Source organism: Eublepharis macularius, chromosome 2, assembly GCF_028583425.1.
Source record: "Eublepharis macularius isolate TG4126 chromosome 2, MPM_Emac_v1.0, whole genome shotgun sequence".
NCBI lineage: Eukaryota > Metazoa > Chordata > Lepidosauria > Squamata > Eublepharidae > Eublepharis > Eublepharis macularius.
This window is the reverse complement of record NC_072791.1, coordinates 76,475,627-76,501,089: the sequence shown is the minus strand read 5'-3', so window position 1 is coordinate 76,501,089 and position 25,463 is coordinate 76,475,627. Positions and strand designations below refer to the sequence as shown.

Genomic DNA, 25,463 nt, shown 5'->3' with positions numbered 1-25,463 from the left:
ATTTAAACAAATCCACCAAAGTTATGTATTACCTGAGTTTGAAGTATATAATGACACATTGTTCATATTCACATATTTACTGTGAAAAGTCAGCAAAGAACGTTTCTTCATGGTCCTACCATGAACATAAGACATTGGTAGCCTATTCCTATGCATTGTATTGGGATTTTGAAAGTTAGAATAACAACAGCATTTGATTTATATACTGCCCTTCAGGACAACTTAAGGTCCACTCAGAGTGGTTTACAAAGTATGTTATTATTGTCCCTATAACAATCACCTGTGAGCTGGGTGGGGCTGAGCGCTCGAAGAGAGCTGTGCTTGACCCAAGGTCACCCAGCTGGCTTCAAGTGGAGAAGCGGGGAATCAACCCAATTCTCCAGATTAGGGTCCCATCGCTCATAACCACTACACCAAACCATCTCTTAAACGATGGCAAGACATTTGTCCTTGCACTTCATCTATTCAACCCGTATTTAAATGACTTTGTTCTAAGTTTGTAAGGCTTTTCCACCCACTCAGCATGTCTGGGAAACCACCCACTACCCACTTTGGTATATGCTGATGACTTTGTCCTGCTCTCCAGAACTCAATTTGGTTTAAAGCGCACTATAAAAGCATTCATTGTTTATTGTAATAGCGAACTCTTGGAAATAAATGAAGATAAATGAAGGTGTTCTCAAAGTTAACAAAATGTTTAAACAAAAGATGGAAAATTGGTGCGTATGAATTACAACAAGTCGATGAATTTAGATATCTAGGAATAGTGTTCTAGTCAAATTTATCTTCGTCCAAGCATGTTCAATATCTTTAAAAGAAAACTGGCTTAGCTCTACTGGCTTTAAGGAAGTTCTTCTTTATCCAAGGAGCTCAATACGAGCCACCACTTTTGAAGGCATACGAGGCTCTGATGAATACTGCGCATACTGCACGATTGCCAGATCTGGCTCCTGGGTCCAATAAAACAACTTGATAAACTTCACCTAACCTTCTTTTGCAAAATACTTGCTTTACCACTATGCATAGCTTCTGCAGTCGTACAACTTGAATTGGGCCTTCCAAAAATCTCAGCATTGATCTGGAAAGCCATAGTCAGCTCTAAATACAGACTGCAAAAATCTGAAGACCTCTCAGTTTCCACCAGATCAGCAGCCCATGAGCGCTGTTGGTTACAATGGAACAGAATGGTTGATATGGAAATAAACCGATTAGGTTCATGGAAATCAAGAAATTTAACTGAAAGACAAGCATTATTTACAGAGAAGCTGCTTAAACAGGACTGGGACTCCCTTCAAAAGGATGCTATGCAAAAATGCTCCCCACTCCATATGGGAATTTAGTATTCTACCCAGTTTGATCTGCCTTTTTATTTTAATATACTGGCAGTTCCAAAATTGAGGCGGTCGTATATGATTGCACGTTGCAACACATTGCCAACAGCCCAGATGAAGGGCTGTTTCTTTAAGACACCATCAGGTCAGCGCTTTTGTGGCTGTCCTTTGGCAGTGATGTACTGTCTCATACTTTTTTCTACTGTCCAAAGCATGCAACAGCCAGAGAGAGATTTCTTAAGAAATGGCTACTTGGCCATCTCTCATTCTTCAAGATTAAAATTACTTCTGAGTAGCCTTTGCAAAAGCTGCATTATGAATGTGGCAAACTTTTGTTTTTCTGTGATTTTTAACTCTTAAATTTTGTGTTATAGTGTTTGGCCTATGGGCTGTTAAACTTTAATAAACTTGACTTGACTTGTGTTTGGACTGCCTTTTAGTGGCCAAGATCAAACTCAGTGTACAAAAGTAAAACATAATTTTATTCTGATGGAGATTTTGTGAGCTTTTATTTAGTGTCCAGGGTGGTCCCAGCATCCTCCACACTTACCAGCAATGAAGGGGAGAGGGCCATCTGGACAGCCTGGCAATAACCTACATATATCAGAAATTTTGCCCTACCCCTACTGGCTAACACAGCAGGACAGTCCACCCTCCATGTCAATGCCAAGCCACCCCAATAGACCAGTGGCACACTTGACTCAGCAGGGGCAGAGAAGGGAAGAACAGCTGGCACGTGGAATATACCAGCATCAGCTGGAGGGTGAGGGAGGAGGCTGGGCAACAATTAAAGGGAGGTGGAAGGTGGTGCAGGAAGAGGAAGGCGTGAGCATACCCCAGGGAGTCTCCTTACAAGGGCCATGGATTCATAACTAGGACGATAGCTCTCCTGCCAGCTAAATGGCTATAGGGGAGGATAGTAGAAAGACTGGGTCCTGTTAACCCCTTCTGGTCTGATGAAGCCCCTATGAGAAGGATCTGTGGGGTGAGTGTCAGTTCTGCCTGACCTGACCAAGACAGCATAGAAGATGCTCATGCTTAGATTATTTGCATCCTCTTGGGTATTTTACATTTTCTTTTTACCTCTGGCTAAATATTTCATTATCTGCCTTCAGTCTTTGATACAGGGTAGTATAAAAGTTCAAAGGAACAAGTATAATATTTTCAAACATTTTTATAATCCTAGTTTATTATAAACTGTCCCCGTTTTTTTATCTGCTTGTTTTAAAGATTTCTGTAGATATGAGCCCAACACTTCTGAACTTTTCAAAACAGTATAGGAGAATGATATACAGAATGCACACCAAATATAAGCATAGATCATAGCATGCAGGAATTTGTGTAGCAACATCTTTTCTGTGAACAGTTTAGGTATAGCTAGTGGATCTGGCACTACATCCATTCATTAAGAGATTAAATTAATGGCATTATCAGATTGCACCCGCTCCCATGATGTCTCACAGTAGCTCTGCTGTTGTGGAACAATCATCTTGTAATAATTTTAAAAATCTTGCCATTGGAGGCTTTCTGACAGACACAATATTGTTTCAGTGGATGTTTCTAAGAAGAAGTTATTTATATCAGTGTTTGCGTGTGCATGTATGCACGTCTGCAATGCTAGTGTAATTATTGGACTGGTGAGTTTAAACTGGATGTTTTTGATAGCATGTTGTTCACTGTTTTGGACTCTTAGGAGGAAAGCCTGGATACTAATGTTTTTGAAGGAAAAAGTAATAAAATGTTTATTGGCAAGTTCCCATTGTGGCCTTTAATAACGTGGTAGCAAAACTTGTATGCATGCACTGAAAGTGAAAGCAGGTACTCTATAGTCACGTGCTATTGTTGAATGCATTTTCAAAGCAATGCAGGTGTATGAACCTGCAGAGTGATGCAGGGTTATGCAATACAGTGAATGTGAATGCAATATAGAATGCAATGCAATGGGTTTGTATGTGTTACACACGAATGGAAAGCAGGTTAAAGGATGAAAACTCATCTAGCTGGCATGAAATGCTTACCAAAAGAATGTATTTGTCTTCCTCCACTTTTCTAAGACTTGCCATACTAATATACGCCCTACTGGGTATAGGCACCGTGTGGACAATACAATGCAGAAGAGTAAACATGCTATAATGTAATTACGAGTCTGAAAAGCGGAAGGATGGCCGTAGATTGCAGTAGGTGCGCGTGCAGTTCTTTGCACGTATGAATGCAGCGCTGTATGTGCTAGTGCAGCGTAATGCAGTCAGCTTCGTGGGGATGTAAAAATGGAGCCTGATACATGTGTGGGTGCAGTGCAGGTGCATGCAGTGAAATACCGGCGAGCGCCAAGCAACTCAGGACGTGCGAGCCCTCTCCATTTCCTGCTCCTTCGAAAGTACGTGAAGTTTGTACGGAGACAAGGCATTTTCTGTGCAAGCCGCTGCTCCCCGCCCCCGCTTCTTCAAGTAACTCGATCGCATCGAGCATTAGGAGAAAGACGAGAAGGAACACAACCCTGTCGGCGCTCGATTACTGCTGTCTGGGCCTAACACTCGAGCAGACCTCTTCTCGCGGAGCACTCGCCCGCGTTCCCTTCGGCTCCTCCTCGGGCAGGGCTGGTTGGCTCGGCTCCCCAGGCCCCGCCCCAGCTCCTTTGGCCCCGCCCCTCCAGTGCCTCCTGCCTCGTCGCGCGCACTCCCTCGGCCCGCCTCCCAGTGGATGGCCCCGCCCCCTCGTCCCCGTCCCCTTCAGGCTGGCCTCGCCTCGCGCGCTCTCCCTCTCCCCTCCTCCCCCTCCCCGCTCTCGCGCTCCTTCTCCCCCCGTCCCCCCACCCGCCTCCCTGTCAGAGTGGAGGCTGCGCTGGGAAACATGGCGTCTGAGGGGATGATTTTAACGAACCACGACCACCAAATCCGCGTCGGGGTCCTCACAGGTATCGAACCGCGGCTGGGAAACAGGGCAGAGACAGCTGCGGGTCGGGGCTCGTGGTCGGGACCGCTCCGCATTGGTTGTCCCTCCGCGGCGCTGCTGCCGGCACGGCCGCCTCTTGAGCTCGTTCTCCGCCTGCCATGGCTCTTCTACCGCCGCGCTGGGAGCCGGAGTGCCGCTCGCCAGGCTGAGAAGCGACCTCAGCAGGGACCCCCCTACGCACACACACAGTTCTGCGCCCCGCGAGCTTCCTTCTAGGCAAGGCTCGGCCTCGTCGGCTGAGGTGGGAAACAGGGAGGACGGGAAAAACCGGTCCTGGCGGGCGTAGGGACGGCGGGATTGGGAGCTGCTGTTGCTGCCGCATGCGGGCGGGAGGCTGTTCAGTGCCGCAGCCTCCAGTTCTCCGCTCCCGCTGGGGACTGGCCCGTAAATAACCCGTGTGGAGGAGACGAGGGAGGAGGAAAGAACATGGAGATGTCGGGTTTGCCTCGGGCGTTAAGGGAGCTCTGGGTGCAAAGGTGCCTGGGAAGAGTGGTTGCCCGGCCAGGCTGCGAGCGCTGGACCTGCAGGATCTTCTGTCCACAGGCCCCGGAGGAACCACTCTGCCCCCTCTTCTGGGGTACGCCTTAAGCTTGGCCCATTTGAAATAGGAGAGGCTTTTGCGAATCTTCCTTTGGTTCACAGCCAGCTCATTCCATCCGCGAGAGGCTGTGTATGATTCAAGGAGGAAAGGAAGGGATCGTGGGTGCGTGCACTATACCGCCCGGGCTGGCTCTTTAAAACTCGCCCCCCCCCCCTCCGTTCCGTATAGCCAAGATTCGTAGTCAGTGTGGAGCCTTGCTGTTTTTGCTGGTGTGATCGCCCGGGTAGGTGTTGTCTTTTGAAAGCTACATATTCGGAAATGAAGACGACGGGGTTTAATAGTCAGATTAACTAGGAGGAGGTTGGTGTGTGTGTGGTGGTGGATTCAGGTGGGCGGGGGAAGGCCGGAGGAACATCCTGGAGAGGTGTTTTTTCTTGTCTATATTTTCAATCATTTTCCTCTTAACGGGGACTTCCTAGAGTTGTTTCTAGAGTCCACTGAAGAATCTGAGGATGCAGTATGAGAAGGGTTGCAGCTGAACAAGGAGGAGGGGGGTCGGATTAGCTGGGGCTTTTTTGTGGTAGTATGTGCTGGTACTGTTTACTGGCATTTGCGTGGGACGGTTCTCTCAGTCCTGAGGGAAGAATTAGTGGAAATTGGTGCAAGCCTATATATGACTACTAGCAATTTTTTAAACAAAGCACTAAGGATAGCTAATAAAAACAATGATTCAACCTTGTGATATTAGATAACAGTACCTCTATTTTGAAAAGAATATTCTGTATTCATGAATTGCATACTTGGCTGCCCCAGATTTTGGAAGAGCCTGTGGTCTGCCTATGAATAGCTACTTGAGTCTGACTGTGACAGAGGGAAATCCCAGAGTCTGATGGTGTGCTGTTCTCTCTTCTTGGTACTGAAACTGCCAGCCTTGGATTTTCATCATCAGTAACTAATTAGAATGTAGGTGTTAGACTGGAAAATAGTTTTTCTGTGCTTTCTGTTAAATCTTTTTCTGCAACAGTATTGTGGCAGGATACAAACATTAAGTAGCTGCTGCTTTAAGAGAAACATAAATCTTAGTAATGCTTCTGTATCATAAAAAAACTGCTTTGTTAAATATGGCATATTTTGGTTTGGCAAGATATGAAAATCAAATTGCTGGAATGTAGCTTTCCTGTCTGCTTTCTTTGAATTTTATTTGTAAAATATCTGTGCCTATGATCATAATTCAGAATATTCTGGATAATGTGTGCCTTTTAGAGTATAAACATCATTGTCTTGGTGCCTGGATTTTGTAGCTAAAGTATCAAGAGTTGCAGTAAGTGTAGTTTCAGGTAATAAGATAAAGTATTACAGATAGTATATAATTCTTATAATGTACTCAGTATAATTCCTACTTAAGTATATAAGTTGTGGGACAATTCCTACTTAAGTATATAAGTTGTGGGACAATTCCTACTTAAGTATATAAGTTGTGGGACAATTCCTACTTAAGTATATAAGTTGTGGGACAATTTTTCAAAAGATAGCCATTGTTTGAACTTCATGTTTTTGTGGCATTTACTTTATTGATTGGAAATCAATAATTGAAGGTTTTGGGGTGTTCACACGGAGACGCTTTTGGCAATTTTGATAGCAAGAACAGTCTATAGAAATTAATCAAAGTGATTCATTATGTTTGTACTAATTTCATTTCCATTCCACTTTCAGAAGAGTTTAACCGTTACCACTCTCTCCTGTAGCATTTTAAGAACAATTAGAAGTTAGTTCATTAGCTTAGCATGGGTTTTTGAGCATTCAGTTTTCAATTACTTTAGTTTAGTAAAATCATATGAAAGTGTTTATCACTATACATAAGAATTTGAATGTAACTGTAAGTTAATGCATTGATTTTTAATTTTATGTTTAAAATATATGCATTGGGCTGAATCATGTGATTTGTGGATGCTGGGATCATGGGTGTTTCCCATAGTTAGAGATGATTGTTGTGGGTTAGGAAAAAGTGGGAATGTTTTATTCTGAGGTTGTGGGATCCTCATGTTTTAATAAGGATCAGGAGGCCATGGGTGGGGGGATTCTTCGTGCTTCTTTCATCAGCATGGCATTCCTCACAGAAAAGACAGCAATTTTCTCCCTCTTCTCCCTCCTAAGCCACATTGTTTTTGGACCTTTCAGATCTTGGCAGATGCCTTTTCTGGGGTCACAAAGTACTATTTGGGGGATCAGAACTTGAGGACAACCACAGGATCTACCACATATCCTTCTATTACATCTGTTATGAGTTGTTAGAAACATCAATTACCCAAATATTCAAACATTTATAATATATCAGATCTATTTCATGGAATACAGCCTGTTCAGTGATATAGTACTTTAATTGAGACTGCTGAATTAAGGTAATCGTTTTGCTGACTTTCTCATTTCAGCTACTGATAATTTTCTTTCATGTGTTTTCTGTGTTCAGGAATCCTATGTAATTTGCAGGGTCGTGCATAAGCTAATGTGGCCATTGCTATATGTACTATCAGTTTTTGCTGTATTCATATAAGAGACCTAGCATTACTTTTTATAAGCAATTCTAATGTTGAATAAATTTATTAGCAAAAGGGTTTTTTTAAGTAGTAGTTATTGTGGAGCAGGTTAACAATATTTATGTGTTAGTTATGCTGCTTTGAAAATATAATCCAGTAATAAATGGTTTATGTGTATGTTTGCTCCTCATCTGAAACATATTTTTAAATACTGAGGTGATTATACATATATTTAATGGTTGTTGTCTCTGTGTGTTCATTTTGACTTGGGGTTATCTAAACTATCTTGCTGAGCTGATCATGTTCCTTGTATGATCCTCCTGCAACTCCTTCATAGCACTATGTTGGGACTAGTTTGATCAGGAGGAAATATGAGGGTTTCTTTACTTTAAGACTCCAGACAGAGCTGTAGTGGTGAAAAGTGACAATTTTGTTTTCCTTCCTAGCTTGCTTGCTGAGATGAACTTGAGTAATAGTGAAATCCTAAGCAGTTACTCCAGTCTATTTAGGATTTCACTGAATATCTCAATGCAAAGTCTAGTAATGTCCACCCTCAATTTCACCACAAGTAGATGTATGGAGTATTGTCTTACAGACAAGAAACAGCTGTGCATTTATTATGATGGAATGGTTATAAACCTATATTCCTTGATGCTTGTGTAAACTCTTCTGTTGTGCCTAAAAAACCCAAAAAGTTGTTTCTTTTAAAAATCTATGTAGGCACAATTCTCTTGATAACCGTATATACACTAATAGAAAAATGTAATTCACAGTCTGCATTCTGAAACAGAAGATATTTACTCATCACTCCCTGGTAGCCTACTGTATCTTAGCAAAATGTTTAAAACACTTGTAGTTCTATGCAGTTATTCCAGTCTAAGACCATTGATTTTATGGAGTTAGACTGGAATCATTCATAGGATTACACTGCAAAACTGTTAAATTATCTTAAGAGCTGTGTTAGCGCATTGGTTAAGTGGTTTCGCTGTGAATCAGCATTCTACTTGTTCAAATCCCACTACTGCCATGAACTTAGTAGGTGGCCTTGGGTAAGTCACTCCTCAGCCTCAGCTTCCCAGCTGTATTGTGGGGATAATAATAACACTAACTTGTTCACCACTCTGGGTAGGACACTAATATGTCTAGAAGAACGGTATATAAGCATAGTTAAAAAAAAAATTCAAACTCCAACCTAATTTTTTAAAAAGCAAACCAGCTGTACAATGCTTTTTGAAAGGTGTCAAGTTTGAACCTTGCGATTCTTGGGGAAAAAAGTTCCACAATTATCAGTATAATAATATATTTCTGCATAACAATAAAGCATGTCTCAGAGACCTTGGACCAGTCACACACACTCAGCCACAATCCAGATGGCTCAGGTAATGGAGAAGGAATTCTTTAGGTTTCCACACCAAGTCATTTTAGTTCTGAAATGTTATGAAGATATGGTTTGCTTTCATAGTCCTCAGCTGATCAGCAACAAACCTTCAAAGCCAAACAGGCATTTCTCTAGGGGCTGGTTTATTCAGAAGTGTAGATGAGTATGCCTGTCAGGCATGATATAATCTTGTATCTTTAAAGACAGCTCTTGAAATAGAAGAAGCTAGCATTTGTCAAATAGTGGCAAGAGCTAGGGCAAGCGATAATGGAAGGAAATGAATTGTGGTTCTGCAATCTAGTTTCTACCAGCTAGGGGAAAGTATCACCACTAGTGAAAGTCTAGATTCCAGCTAAAGATATGGCGTTCCTATTATAGTCTTTTCTGGGGCCTTTTCCATTTTTGCCGACAGGGCTAATGGTCAGGATCCAGTTTGGTGTAGTGGTTAAGAGCAGTGGGACTCTAGTCTGGAGAACCGCGCTTGATTCCCCGACTCCTCCACTTGAAGCCAGCTGGGTGACCTTGGGTCAGTCACAGCTCTTCCAGAGCTCTCCCAGCCCCACTCAACTCACAGGATGATTGTTGTGGGGATAATAATAACATACTTTTAAGCTGCTCTGAGTGTATGTCATATTGTCCTGAAGGGCGGTGTATAAATCAAATGTTTTTGTTATTATTATTTTAACTTTCAAAATCAGTTTCTGTGGCCCCCTATTAACTGTATTTGAGATGAAATGCCCATGAACTAGTCATATCTGATTTTTCCTTTTCAGAGAATACTGGACTTTTTGGATGGACTTTTTGAATATATTTATGAATAAACTACATGAGCAATGTCACTTTAAAAACTGTTTTCTTGTTATGCTGTTATAGACCCCTTGTTTGGGCTAGTGCAATATTTATTTATTTACTGAAGTATATGTATGAAATTGGATGGCACTAGCACTTTACCATTATATGTTACTTTTTCCAAGGTGGATACTTGATAGCACTACTCTGGAGGCTGATTTTTTACGATGATTAACTTTGTGTATATATGTGATATCTGATATATGTAAAGTGGTACTATACACATGTACAAATAAGAATGAATTCTACACCATGTATGTTTAAAAACTGTATTTAATAATGGTTGTTGTGGATTTTCCGGGCTGTATAGCCGTGGTCTTGGCATTGTAGTTCCTGACGTTTTGCCAGCAGCTGTGACTGGCATCTTCAGAGGTGTAGCACCAAAAGACAGAGATCTCTCAGTGTCACAGTGTCACATTATTTAATAGTTTCTACAGCTTATTTACTTTGGTTGCATAGTTGGTTTTCAAAACTGAAACTGTATCTGAACAAGGCATTAGCCCAATTCTTATAGAGAGTTGAAGTCTAGGGCTGGAATGATGTATTAATTACCTGGACACAATTGAAAACCTTTTCCTTTAAAAAAAATTCCTAGTATTGCCTAAAGGTACTCCCAACTACCTTGATGCATGCCGAAGTCAGCATTCCTTCAATAACGGCCTGGGTGCACTTAGTTTTAATTAACTTTTGGTGTTAGTAGATGAAATCTCCAGCACCTCATTTCTCTTCTTCATTTCTCTTCATTTACTCTTCTTCAGAATGACAACACCTGGATCGCAAGGTTTAATAGTATTCTCAGTTGTGATTCCCTTCCAGTTGACTGTTAATGGGTTCCTCCGGTTAATTTTTTTGTAGCCATTTTAGCAAATCTGTCTTTATGTACAGTTGTGGGGAAAGTAACATTCCTTCTTGTGAATGTGGACCTATATGTTGCCAATTTGGTGTAGTGGTTAAGAGTGCTGGTCTCTAATCTGGAGAACCGGGTTTGATTCCCCACTCCTCCGCTTGAAGCCAGCTGGGTGACCTTGGGTTAGTCACAGTTTCTAGAGGCTCCCTCACAGGTTGTTTGTTGTGAGGCTAATAATAACATACTTTGTAAACCTCTCTGAGTGGGCGTTAAGTTGTCCTGAAAGGCGGTATATAAATTGAATGTTATTATTATTATTATATGGTAGCTTTATATGTTTTGGCCATTATGAAAATTCTTATCAATGTTATGTCTGAAATTAACACATTTTAGTGACATTATTCATTTTACTACATGGAATATTTTAACAATTATATTTGTTCGGGTAGAAGGAATCTTGTTTTATGCTTGGCACCCTATCTTGCTGATTATTTTTATTTGTCACTTTCTGTAATTCATGTTTTACATAGACTAATCTTGTAACAGTCTTTGGTGACATACAATCAAATCTATCATCCACCACACTCAACCTAACCTATCTCACAGAGGATGTTGTGAGGATAAAAATGGAGGAGAGGAGAATGATATAAACTTCTTTGTGTCCCAAATGAGGATAAAAGTGGGGTACAAATGGACTAAATAAAGGATTCTGGTACATGGTTACAAGTGTGCTCTTGATTAATCTTAGGGGCTTCCATGAACCGTAAGACTGAAACTGATCTGTTAGGTATGTTACCCCAAACCAGCTCTAGCTGCATTAAAAAAAAACCTGGAAAATGTTCTCAAATAGATGGAATATTCCTAAGAACCAGGGAAATCATTCCTGCAACAAGTAGTAGGAATTTGACTATGTACGTGTTTAGCTTAACATAGAACGTACTTGGATTATATGATACTCTGTATCCTATTGCAGAGTCTGATGTTTAGAAGTGTCAATATATCCGATTCTCAACATGGCCCAAATCTGTGAATACTTAAATATTAAGATTGAAGCCATTAATAGAGAAGAAAGCTCTCCAAACCTGAAAAAAGCTCAGGTTGGCATCTGAAATCTTTAAAAAAAGGGGTGTGTGTTATACCCCAATGAATGGAAGCAGCACCTGTAGCTTTAAGAAACAAATTACCTCAGTGGCTGTTTCTATGCAGTCACAACAATATTTACAGTTAAGGCCTTGGTTTCTGTCAGTAAAAGGAAGGGGGATTTTATTTAAATCAAATCGATTTAAATCATGATTTAAATCACTAATCAATAAGACTTGATTTAAATCAAGGTTTTCTACATAAAGACTCATTTTTTCTGGTATAATCTTAATATCTACAACCAGATGAAGTTTTCGTTTTTTGAATAACAACTTTTCAGATTAGTTTTACAGTTATATCAAAAATTACTGATTTGGTTATACAGGGAAAGAATAATATGATAAACCTCATGGTATATGCACAAAGATCTAAAGACTTTTGGAGTACAGATGGGCAAACTGGAAAAAACTGAACTGTGCAGTTCATGGTTCGTCGCATTTCACGAATCACGAACTTTCACAAACCTGCCCTGGTTTGTGAACCAGTTCATTTGTTTCGTGAAAATGTCACATATAGGTCACTAAATAGTCATTTCTGGGTCAGCAGAAGGTTTGCAGGAAGTCCATCCCCTGTTGCCTAGGAAACTGATTGATCGGCACCAGGCTGTCTGCAGTGATGAACCAAAAAGCGAACCAAATGAACCAGCCTAAAGTTCATGGTGGTTCATCAGAAATGGGCTCTGACGAACTGCCAGTTCGTGAACCACGAACCGGCCCAGTTCATCACGAACTTTGCTTCGTATTTTGATTTGTGCCCATCTCTATTGTGGAGTAGTCTGCTCAGAAGGTTTCACTTTCATTTTTACTGCTTGCCCCTCCCTCCTCACATTGAGCTTCTTGTGCAGATCTATTCCATTCCCAACAATCTTTTATTCATTGATTTTTTTGAAATTTAGCACTTAAGAGATAAGGGGTTTATTTTGTGTACATAGATTTTCAAAGGAACAATGGTATTAAGGTCTTTTTCTCAACTCTGTATGTTTATTTTATAACATTTTTGTTTTGAAGAAGAGACGTGATCTCTGTAGACACAAATTTACAGTTTTGAGAACTGTAAAACCAAGCATCTGTGATGATATCTTCTAGATAGAAAAAGTGCCCAATAATCTTCTAGAAACCTCTGAAAGAGCATGGCATTGTGAATGGATTAATGGAATTCATTTACAAAAAAAATTAAACATTGTATGAATATACAGCCTCATGCTGCAGAATTAAAAACTAATCCTTAGTTCACGATGAATAACCTTTGGACTAAAATGTATTTTAAATAGAAAACTATCTTTAGATAAATTTCTCTCAAAAAACATTTTATTAAAAAAATCCAATTTAAATTTTAAAAATCCAATTTAAATTTTAAAAATCTAATTTTAACATATTTTTTAAAAAATCATTTATTTTTATCCGTCCTGGTAAAAGGTGGAGGAGGGCAGAGCCATTTCCTGAGCTATTTTGACCTTTGAGAGAGGACTTGTGAGCTAGGTGCAGTAGTAACCACTGGGTGACTTGCTACCATATGGTTTGCATGACTCACCCAACAGCAGCCATCCCATGAAAGCCAGTGTAGTGCTGTTATCCAAATAGGTCTCCTAATTGGTTGGGAGAATTAGCTTTAAAGGAGACAAGTGAGAGGGTGTAACTGGGATTCTCCACCTTTGTTTTTGGGTTTTATTCCCTTAGAGAATTGTCAAATAAATCAGGCAGATGTTCAACAGAAAAGTTTTTTAATTAAAAGAGAAATAAAAAGGCAAATGTACAGAAAACCACACAGCACACATACAAAGTTAACTAAAAAAATCAGAGAGGAAAGGGGAAGAAAGCAGTTTAGGGAGGGTGATAATTATCAGTCTTGAAGATAGAGGTTCTCGGAGGCAGCAGCAAAATGACCAGCATTTCACAAACAGAAGAGAAGGCCCAAATGAATTGGGTGTATGGCAGGTCCCATGACACACATACTCTCAGCACATGGCTGGGGAGCCCAGTAATAGGGTGAAACACTCCCTGGGGCAAGCTGACATCTTTGCCCCCAAAACAATGGCTTAATGGCCGTCTCCAGAGATGGACAAAAGTTGAGAGATTTTTGATAAGTTTATCTATGGTGGACTTCTAAGTGTACAAAGGTGCTTGATGACCCAGCAAGTACTGGATGGGGAAAGTTCCCAGGTTTGCTGAATAGCTTGCGTGTTGCCTGATTAGGGTGGATAGATGAGGGAAAACAAGATTGGGTTTTGATGGGATGAATCAGGAGCTACCTGGGAACATCACTGCACCTTGTTAATTTGTTTTATTATTTGTATATTGATTTTAGTTTTTGTTTTTATCGATTTTAACTGTTCACCGCCCAGAGCCCCTGGGGATGGGCGGTATATAAATTGAATAAATAAATAAAGTTATGTGTCTCTCTGGGGCAAGGAGGAGGCTGTTGATCAGCCAGCTGCTCTGACTCACCTCTTGGCAATTTTCCAGGCTCCTGTCCAGTTGGCATCCATTTTGCCTTGGTCCAGGCAGTGCCTCGTGCTAATGGAATATGAGGAAGGAGGTTTATGATATTTCATCTGTAAACTGTCCACTCAGCATGAGGGGGCTGACTGCTAACAGTGTAGGGTCCTGAGTTTCTGACTCGAATTTTTAAACTCCATTTTTACCCTGCCTTTCTCCCCATTGAGGACCCAAGGTAGCTTGTATCATTCTCCTCTCTTCTTCCCCCTCACAACAAAATCTGTGAGGTATGTTAGGCTGAGAGTTGGTGACAGGCCGAAGGTCATCCAGCAAGCTTCTGTGGCAGAGCAGGAAATTGAACCCAAGACTCCTAGATCCTAATCTGTTACTACACCACCACTCTGTTCACTGGATGACCTTGGGCCAGGTATACATTCTTAGTCTAATTTATCTTAGAGGGGTATTGTGAGGATGAGAGGAAAATGCGGTAAGTTGCTTTTGGTCTTCTTTGTGGAGAATTACATAGTTTAAATTAAATAAACAAATATAGAGGACCAGAGAAAATATGGGTTGGCTGGTGGGTGGAAAGGAGAAAAGGAAGCAAAGAAAGGTGATATGGTGGTTGCTAGGAGGAGAAAAAGAGGAAATAGTGTGGGGAGGGGGATATGAGAGAAAGCCTCCCCACCACTCAGTTGGGCCCGTCCTGGTGACCCATACTGTGTGACTGGGCAAGTGGCTGGCACCTCACAGCAGCTGGAACCAAGTAGAGTTTTCCCAGGGAACGGCTGCCAGAGGAGGGAAAGCTGAAGATGGTGGCAGATAAAGGTAAATGGGCTGGTGGGTGGGAAAGAAAGAAAGAGACAGGAACAAGGGAAAGGGTATGGGGACTTCCCAGTAAGGGAACGAAGAAATAGTGGGTGAGGCTTGTCAAACATTATTAATAAAATCATGGTTTTGTTTTTTCACTGTTGCTTGTTTTATGAACTTTTTAACTGAAGTGACATATTGTAGTATCTAACAGCTGTTAGATCTTCTGGGAATTACTTAAAAATTTCCAGAGTTGTTCACAGTGCAAAATATGCTCTCAAGGCAAAGATGTAGCCTAATAATAAAAGTTAATGCACAGAACCACCTAGAGGAATTTGTTATAGTAACACAAATAAGTCACTGAGGATTGCTGAGTAGTGTGTGTTGTAGTACATGTAAATTAAGTTAACAGTCTTATAAACTAGCCTTTAACCTGTTTACTTAGAGTCTGTAAAAGTCTTACTGAGACATAATTCCTGCTAAGTATGGCTAGGACTTCATTGGACAGTGGTATGCCTCACAACTTGAACTGGACCGTTGTTGTTGGACAACAATTGTATTGCTGCAATCTTAAGATTTCAGTAACTGTAAAATCCTGTTACATTTTTAGTATTTTGTTGTTTGCCCTTGAATCATTTCATTTACTTCATAAACACTGAAATACACTAGTGGCCAAAATTGTGGAAACCTTTTGGAAAAAGTGCATTTTTGAGGTTTGATGGCTCATAACACCACTTTTTTGGAGTGATACCATAAAATTATATATCAATGGAAAGATAATTTAATCAAGAATGTAATGCAACAAAGTTTGTTCAATTATCTGTATTCTGTCAAATGTTATGGCCAAATACCCAGGAAAAGGAAGCACAACTTGCTTAGGTTGATATGAAGTAGCTTTCTTTCATTAGAATGTAGCCATTCAATGTAATACAATTAAAGAAATGGCACAAAGAGTTGACTGGTCACCCAGAAAGCAATGTAAAATAGTACTATTAAGTGAACAAGGCTACAGTTATGAAGAAATTTGAAGAAAAATTGGTGGAAACTTAACCAAAGGTGGCATTTCTAAATTTTTGAAGAGGTATAAGGCAACTCAGTCACTACAAAACCAGACTGGTAAAGGCAGGAAAAGGTGCACACAAGCAAGGGATGATAGACGAATTGAGAGACTGAGCCTAGGTGACAGAAGAAAATCATCAGGGTGTATACAGAACGAAATGGTGCAATTCAATGTGAAGTTGAGTGCAAGGGCTGTTCGGCGCAGACTGGAGGAATTTGGTGTTAATGCTAGAATTCCACAAAAAAAACCATTATCTCTCAAACAAAGGTTGAAAAGATTAAACTGGGCTAAAACCCATGTTAACTGGACAGCGAAACAATGGGACAGTGTTATTTGGAGTGATGAGATCAAAATCTCCCTGTTTGGTAGTGATGGCATAAAATACGTAAGAAGAAGAATTGGAGAAGATTTGCATCCTGATTGCATTACACCTACCGTGAAACACCCAGTTAGTGTTATGATATGGGGTTTTATGACATCAAAAGGTGTGGGCAGAATTTGCGTGATAAATGGGCAGAATGGGTGTGGGCAGAATTTGCGTGATAAATGCCCTAAAATACATAAATGAAATACTTGAGCCCAAACTGAAGCTTTCCACACGTGATCTTTTCCAAGATAATGAAGCATTTATATTTCAACAAGATTCAGCTCCATGTCATGTTGCTGCTGTGTGCAAAAAGTGGTTTCAAGATAATCATATTCCACTGTTGGAATGGCCTGGGAATAGCCCAGACCTTAACCCCATCAAAAATCTATGGAGCTGACTAAAGAAACTGGTTAGTGAGAAGCAACCCAGCAATAAAACACAATTAATAGAAGCAATAACTCAATCGTGGTTTCACATTATAACAGCTGCAGAACTGAAAAACTTGGTTCACTCCATGGGAAGGTATTGTAAGGCTGTAATTAAAGCAAAAGGTTACCCAACTAAGTATTAACTGACATGGTGAGAATTGTTGTATAACTCATTTTTTCTGTGTATTTCAATTTTCTTCATAAAAGTTATTGCATTACATTCTTGATTAAATTATCTTTCCATTGATATCTAATTTTATGGTATTACTCCAAAAAAAGTGGTGTTATGAGCCATCAAACCTCAAAAATACACTTTTCCCAAAAGGTTTCCACAATTTTGGCCACCAGTGTAGTTTGTTGTAGTGATGCTCAGGGGCTCTTTGGCATGGCACCTGTGGCTCTTCTAGGCACTGTTCCTCAAGGTGGCACCTGCTCCATGTTTTAAGAAACTATAGCTTATTGCTCTCTTGGGTTTGTTGTTTGCAGCTGCGGTCACAGAGACCAGAGGATAGATAAATTGAGCTGCAAGCTTCCTGCTAGGGATGGAAGTGAAGGGCACATCTGCAGTAACACTTTTCTGCACATCTTCGCTCTTATCCCAGCACCGAAATGGCTATTGGGAGGGAAACAGTCTGACCACAGATAATAACCACCACTGTGGCAGTTGCCCGGGAAGAGAACAAGCAGGCTGTATTGAGTGGTTGGTGGTATTTTCTCTCTTTTCTCCATGTCTAGCCTGCAATGCAATCTCACTGTCTTACTTGAGGTGCTGTGCCTCATGCTGAGAAGTGAGCAAGAACTCAAAGAAAAGCTATTACCCTCAATCAAGATATACAGTGGGTGGCTAAACATTAGTGAGAGAGAGAATCCCAACATGCTCAGAAGTAATCTAGTAGTGGAAAGGCTGTGATGCTATGTTTAATACATCTTATGTGTGTTCGGTGGGATGAGGAATGCAGTAGTCATGTGATTCTTTTGGTTTATGGTAATTGCCAGTGTTGTTCACCATGAGCCATGGAGTGAGTACCATTGGTTTATGACACACTTTCCTTACTCAAATGCTCTTTTAAGCCTAATCAGTTATGGGGAATTTCTTAGTGGCTATGATGCGAGGTTGTTTAAAGAGTGCCCATTTTGAAATAGATTCCCAGTACAAATGTGAAGGCCCAGAAAAATTCAGAAAAAAATCCCTAAGTCGTTTGCACACCCTGGAAGGCCCCCCTGGATTTACAAGCTGGAGAGGACCAAGTGGAAGGGTCCCTTGGGTCTACATTCTCGACGTCGAGTTACCACGACACCTTGGCCTCCCCGGCTGGAGGGCCACAAGAGGTGGGAATACAGACTACACCAACCCTAGGCGCAGGGGTGATACCTGAACTCTCGGCCGAGGAACTAGAGCGTGCCCAACAGATGCAGAAAGCTTGGGAGGAAGAGCTACGCAGAAATGCGGAGAGGGCTGCAGCCGAGGGGAAGATGAGGGCAGATAATGCCTGTTATGCTGCCTTGGAGGCCCAAGTGGAGGCCATGAGAGGGGAGTTAGCCCAGGCGGCCCAAATAATGGAACTTATGCTGGCTCAGCCTGCGGGACCACCAGCGCCGCCTCAGGTGCTACCCCCACTGCCTCTGCTTGTACCTGTGGCCCCCCAGTCGTGATGCCGGGCCCTTCTGCCCTGCGAGACGAGGGGGCTACGGGACCTCCCCCGGGGAGAAGAGGGGTACCTCCACAGGTTAGGCAGCAGGCCGCTCCCCCCATGTCTTACCCCGCGTGACCGAGGGATCTATTTCAGGGTGCTGTTGTTCCTGCTGGTCCAGAAAGGGGAGGGTCTCCTCTGCTCAGATGGGGGGATAGCTGCAGCACTCCCCCACCCCTCTAGTCTTAGCCCTAGCCTTTCCCCCGGGGCCCCTCTCAGCTTTCCTGTCACTCATTCTGTTCCTCTCCTTGAACCTACACTAACTAGCTCTTGAGTTTTTAAAACACCCCCCCCCCCAGCACCTAGCCAAAAGCTTTAGTTTAAAAACCTATCTACCTGTTCTAGATCTTTGTTTTTGTGGCCCTGTTCCTGGAGATGGTCAGAAATCTCTTTTTAAACAGCCCTATTTATTTTTGTGAATCTAAACCTCAAACAGCTGAATTCCTCTTCAGGAATCAAGCTGGCCCTAAACCCTGATATAAATGGAAAAAAAGTGCCGGGCCTGGCTCCAAGGGTGCCAGAGGTGGGCAAGGAAACCCTAGTTAAGGGAGAACTAATGAGCAGCTTATTTGTATGAATAAAAATTGAACACAGACCCTTACCTAAGTCTCACTAAATCTTTCTACAAAAGCCTATTAAATGGAGAAAACTACACTAGGTTCCCTAACAATTTTAATTTAGAGGGCAAAAAGAATGACAAAGGCCCACAACTAGCCTACCTTATAAAAACACTATTTAAAACAGTTCTCAGACAGAAACCCAAAGTAATGCTTCCCAAATACTGATATTTTTAAACAACTGCTAAACGACTGCTATAACCCACCCACCCCCAATTAACAAAACAACAACAGCAGTAAACAACAAACCGTAACTGTAAAATACCTACAACAAGAAACACCAACTCCAAAGTCCAAACACCAACTGTAAAATTTAGAAACAACCAACTTCAAACACCAACTGTAAAACTAACCGAGTCCCCCAAATTAAGCAAAGAAAACAGAAAATCAGAACCCCTAGGCAGGCAGCTCCCCCTCAGGCCCACGCACACATACACTCTGCAGAAATGTGTGCTGCTAAGAACACACTGCTAAGAAGCAAAACAAATTAAACCGAACTCAAAACTCTCAGGCCCACCCACTTAAGCCAAGCAAAGCCAACCTTCCCAGGCAAGCAGCCCCCCCTCAGACCCACTCACACCTCCCCAACACACACTGAAGCCCCCCCAAAAGAAGTAGATCAACCAGAACTTGAAGAACTAGAACCAACAATAACTTTAAAACAGGAACAACAGCCAAAAAAGCACCCCAAAACAGCAGTGAACAACTATAAAGCACCAAATTTCCCCCCAACAAGACCAAGAAAAACAGCCCCTCAACAGTCCCCCAACAATAACAGCTCCCCAACAATAACTTGAAAACAGCACCCCAAGAACTTTGAAAAACAGGCCCCGACCAGTAACTTTTAAAATACCAAATACAGAAAGAACAAAATTACAGTGATTAAAAAAAAGGTTCAAAAGGGAAAAGCACTGAAACCAAGCAAGCCAGCCCCGCCCCCCAAACTAAATGCCTCTTCACACACTCACTCACTCAAGGCCTCAACAAGGAAAATAAAAAATTAAGGAAAAGATAAAAACAAAGCTTGAATCAAAATACCTTTCCTCCCCCCCCCCCAAGACAAATAACTAGCTCCCTCCCTCCAAAGAGAAACCCGGTGAGCCACTGACTCTCCTACTAGTCTCCTGAAGTCCAGCGGTGGGTCAGCCAGTCACAGCACAGGGAATCCTCTCAGCAGTCCAGAAAGATCCAGAAGAAGGCCAGGACACACCACAGAGACTCAGAGAATCCACAAGAACTCTCTCAAAAGTCTCTCTCTGGGCCAGGAACAGAATGGAAGCTTGCCCAAAGGCAAGGCTCTAATTTAAATCCCCTGCTGCATCTCCTTCCAGAGAATCCATTGGCTGGAAGTAGGATACAACAGAGGGATTGGACACTCCTAACTCCCCCTCCCTTCTCTGATCTCCCTCCTCCCCCTTGTACTACTCCCCGCTCCCATCCTGTGAAATTGGAGGGAAGCAGCAGCACTTTTCCTGCTGTTTTGCAAGTTTGCAAAAGAGCAGGAAAAGAGCTGTTTTCAAGCTTCCCACCAATTTTTAGCAGATGGGAGGGGTAAAGAGGAGGTTGGGAGGGGTAAAGAGGAGGTTGTAGTGAGTCATTCACTCCTTCTCCCCCTCCCCTCTGCTAAGAAAGCGGGAAGCTTTTGAAAAACTTTGCTGGCTGTTTGCAAGTGCAAACAGGCAGCAAAGTGCTCCCGGTTGACCTGAAGCAACCCAAAGAGACCTGATTCGAGAATACCGAATCAACCTGAATTGGGCCCAATTCCGGTTAAAACCCAAACCCGAATACCAAAGCACACATCCCTAATGTCTCGTGTTCTTACACTGAGGAAACAGTGCAGATTTGTGATTTTTTTTTTTTAACAAAACTTTATCTGGTTATTATACCATTGAAAACTCTTGAGCTTGCCTGGTATCCTGTCAGTACCCAAGTCTTCAATGGACTTCTAGAGTTCCTGTTAAGAACCTTTTTATTTGTGCTCATCAGAAGATCTGAATCCTTAGGAAAGCATCCAGTTTTAAGTATTCATCCAAGCTTCAAAATTTGCTGTAAGTTACCTAATGAAACTGAACGTTGGTTTTACAAGAGAGTACTGTGATGGTGAAAGGAAATGTTCATCCTGATGCACTACAACAATCATGCCTTTTAGCAGGTGTGAGCTTTTTTGGGAGCTTTGGTTGTGCAAGCACTGCCTTTTTGAACATTTTTTTGTTTCCTACCAAAATCCATTGAGCCAGTTTTCTGTTTACATTCTTGAGACTGTGCATTCTTGAGACTGTGCATATAAGACATTTCAAGTAAAATTGAAATTATACCCACTGTTGCTGAGATGATAAGCTGCAAACGGTTGCAGCTTGTTCTGTCTTACACCCGTGTCTTAGTTTTTGTTATCAGAAGTTGGGCAGGGGGAGCTGAAAATATAAAACATATTTTGTAGTAAATAGGAGGAAATGTATTATTTGAACGAAAGTAGGGTCATAGAGTTGCAATGGAACTAGCAGCGTTTCTGAAGAGTAATTTTAACTATAACATTGAAAACATGCAACTCTTCAGTAGTGAGTTACTATCTTACACATTATAGCATATTAATTGTAGACAAAATGAATGATATTGAAACAGATCCTTGTAAATAAGTTGTATGTTTACAATATATACAGAAATTACTGTTATCTAATATAGATTGTCTTTTATGCACATCTTCATGCTACATATTTTGAGTGAGAGAAATCTTGTCTTGAAAAGACATTTGACTAATCTTTGGTCATTTCAAAAGAGACATTATGTCACAGATGTTTTTCCAGGTGTTTTGTTGGAACAATTTTTTTGGGGGGAGGGGTTGGTGTGTGTGTTTAAACATTTATATTTTTTCTGGGCTTTTACATATCTATCCCTGAGTGCCAACATCTTATATTATGACCCCATTGTAGCATTGGTCAGAGATTACACTTGTTCTAAGAGAACATATGAACACTCACTGTCCATTTTTGCCAGTAACAAAATCCAAGAGATCTATTGTTCATAGTGAAATATAACAGTGACATTTGTGCTACATTTTTCATCACGCATCATTGGAAACCACTCATTCTTTGATTTCATGGATAGAATTCTAACCTCCGCCGCCCAAAATAGTGTGGCAAAATTTGTTGTCTCTGTGTGACAGCAAGCTCTACTTAGAATAGCAGCTCAAAAAATTGCCTTAATTTTTTGAGTCTGTCCTCTCACTACGTTCTGTTAACTACATGTATTAGAATAAGATTTATGATTCTCTTTATATTTCTTCAGTGTTTTTAAGTGTTCTTTTTGCTACAGAACAAAAGGACATTTGTTCACATTTTGGGTTTTGCCACTATATATGTTCAAAGTGCATACATTTCTGCAGGAACTTTGTGACAAGAAGGTTTTCAAAATGTTTCCAAAGTTTGGTTCCATATTTTGGAACCACTTTTCACAAATACATCTTCCAGACTTGTATTACCCTTTGTTTTGAAAAGAGTTGATAATAAAAACAAAATGGGGAGTTTGATATTTTGCTGTATAATACCAATTTCTCTTCATTATATTGATACTCTGCAGACCTCCATGATCAGTTGGCATTGGGCAGCAAGCAGCAGAGTGGCCACGGGACTCGCATAGACAAGAAGGCAGAACTCCCTTGCTCTTTTAGCCACAGGGGGGAAAAAAACACAGGCCAAATGTAATGAGTATCTCATAAATGCAGTGGTGGCTTCAAGGCTTACACAACTGCATATGGCTTGGATAGTTGGCTGAGAGATTCCAGAATGTGTACACACAGCTGCCTTCAAACCAGGAAATGGCAGAAGAACATGAATCTCATGTTTCACAGAAATAATGCATTTACAAAGGGAGCTGAAAATGCTCCTCCTTGCCTCTGCTCCAGAACCAATAGCTTCACCACTTGTTATGAATGAGGATGGGCTTGATTAGCGGACAACTGCCCTGGACATACAGTTTTTTAGGAGGAAGTGCCAGTGTCAACACATTATTTATCTAATTAATTAATTTTTTATTTCACTCTCCCTGCATTTGGGCTCAGAGTGGATTACAACATTATGAAATGTAGAACAAAGTTTAGCAGCATAATATAATCGCCAATAATAGCATATTTTAAAACATCCACGTACTTATTGCACTGCCCACTCAGCCTAGACAACCCGTGGGGCCAATTGGCCAGTTATGGATGGATACAAGATTGGGGGGACATGCGCTCCCTCAGTGGTAGGAGGCTGATACAAACAACTTGGGTGGCCTGCCCACTTCAGTCACCATATGCCTGGCGGAAAGATAACAAATCTGAATGAGCCCAGATTGATGCAGACAGGGAGTTCCATCAGGCTAGTGCCAGGGCTGAGAAAGCCTTGGCCCTGTTTGAGGCAAGGTAAACCTCCTTGGGGTCGGGGACCGCCAGTAGGTGTTTGTCTGCTGAACAAAGCAGCTTCTGGGAAACATATGGGGAGAGGTAGTCCCATAGTTATGCTGGTCCCAGTCCACTAAGGGCCTTAAAGGTTAGAACCAAAACCTTGAATCTGATCTGGAATTCAACTGGGAGCCAGTGCAGCTGGCGCAAAACTAGTGTTATGTGCAACCGGAATGGAGTCCTGGTCAGAATACGTGCCGCTGCATTCTGGACCCGTTGCAGTTTCCAGAGCAGTCTCAAGGCCATCCAACATAGAGCAAGTTGCAGTGGTCCAACCTGGAGGTGACCATTGCCTGGATCAGTGCAGCTAGGTCATTGGTCGAGAGTTAAGGAGCAAGTTGCCTGGCCTGACAAAGATAAAAGAAAACTGATATACTGACTTGGCTATCACCAACTTTGAGGTTTGGGTCATGTGGTTTGGATGCAGAACACAGGAGTGAGCACAGAGAGAGAGAGAGAGAGAGAGAGAGAGAACTACAGTAACATCTGTCCCTTTGGTGTCCACTTCAGTATGGGAAAGCCAGAGAATTCTCTGATCTGCCTGCTAGGCAGAACCAGCTATGCTCCTAGAAACAGGACAAAACATGGTGGTTTCACTTGGTGGGTGATGGAGTTGGCCTTGATAGGTGGTGAGCATTGTAAGCTTGACACCATTGCACTTTGGATATTGCCACTATAGGCAATGGGTGAGCACAGTATAGAGTTTTTTCCAGTTGAAATTGAAACTCAAACTGGAACCTGCTTTTTGAAGTTGGGGTTTTAAAGACTGTTTTGGGGGCAGATTCTGAAAAAGAAACCCTGGGGAACAAAACTTTGGATAAATGAAGGAGGTGTATTTCTTTTGAAGTCGTGCCTAAATTTCTAGTGTTTGTGCATCTGGAAGTTTGCTCTGTTAGAAGTGAATATTTTGGTTTGCTTTAGTTCTGCAATCCAGGGAAATTAGTTACTATGTAAAATCAGAAGATGCTTACTGAATAGTTGGTAGTTGTGTAAACTAGATGTGCAAATATGAGCTATGATTGTAGTCAGTGTACTGTAGTGGTTAGAGTGTCTAACTATGATCTGTGAGGTGTTTAATCCCTATTCTACCATGGAATTTTGCTGGGTGACCTTGGGCTAGTCACATTCACAGCCTGATCTACCTCAGGGTTGTTGTGGATATAAAATAGAGGAGAACAAAATGATGTAAGCTGCTTTGGGTCCCCCACTGAAAAAAAGGCAGGTATAAAGGAAGTAAATATATGTGAAACAAAACAGATCAAGGTAAGTTGGCTACGGAGAAAATAATGTCCTTCAGAGTTCTAATAGAAATGGAATTACCTAAAGATCTAAGTGTTTTGCTTTACAACGTGGTACAATGATGGTTTTCTCCTTCCATAATGTCAGTTTCCAGAACTAAATAAAATATTTTTGATACAACTATATCCATATGGTTCTTATGGATGTATCATATGAGAGAGAGGTACTGTCGCATGTTTGCGTTTTCACAGAAAAAAAATATTAGTTTGTTGTTGGTCTTCTGTGTGGACCCACATTGGGACTGCGCATGAGCAGGTCAGCTGCAGAGAGATTTCTCAAGCTTTTAAAAACTATAAGGGGGAGCTCTGCCTCTACTGCGCACGTGCAGGGGTTTCCCACTGAACGTGGGTAGTGAGGCAGAGCACCCCTACTTCCCTCAGTTCCTTTTTCACTGCTGTACAAGAGAGGTTCCCTCCTCGCTCTTTCCTCGTCACTCTTTCCTTCGTCTTGATCATCTTCAGATAAGTTGTCTTCTATCTCCAAAAAAAGAAATAAATAAAATGGATATAGTGATATCTCACAAGACGCTATTTAAAAATACTAGGTTCTTCCTAGCTTTTTTCCTTGCTTACTGAGATTTCTTTGCTCATGTATCTTTATTTGATCTCATCATGTCCCAAGATTCTCTCATTAAAATGCCTCAGACTTATGAGCACAATCTTTGTCTGCTATGTCTAGGTGAAACCCACACAACATATCGGAATGCAGACACTGTCAGAGGATCACTCCAAATGCAAGAAGTGACAGAGCTT

The 25,463-nt window shown here is 41.5% G+C and overlaps 1 protein-coding gene across 15 annotated transcripts in view; it reads left to right on the top strand.

Annotated features, from left to right (window-relative positions):
* Window positions 1-4,050: 4,050 nt before the first annotated feature.
* Window positions 4,051-25,463, top strand: part of GPHN (gephyrin) — a 566,991-nt gene continuing 545,578 nt past the window's right edge. For all 15 annotated transcript variants that reach the window (XM_054970790.1, XM_054970786.1, XM_054970784.1 and 12 more), the window contains exon 1: window positions 4,051-4,245. In XM_054970790.1, the coding sequence (XP_054826765.1) occupies window positions 4,182-4,245 (64 nt within the window). In that variant the 5' untranslated portion in view covers window positions 4,051-4,181. The remainder of the gene's footprint in view (window positions 4,246-25,463) is intronic.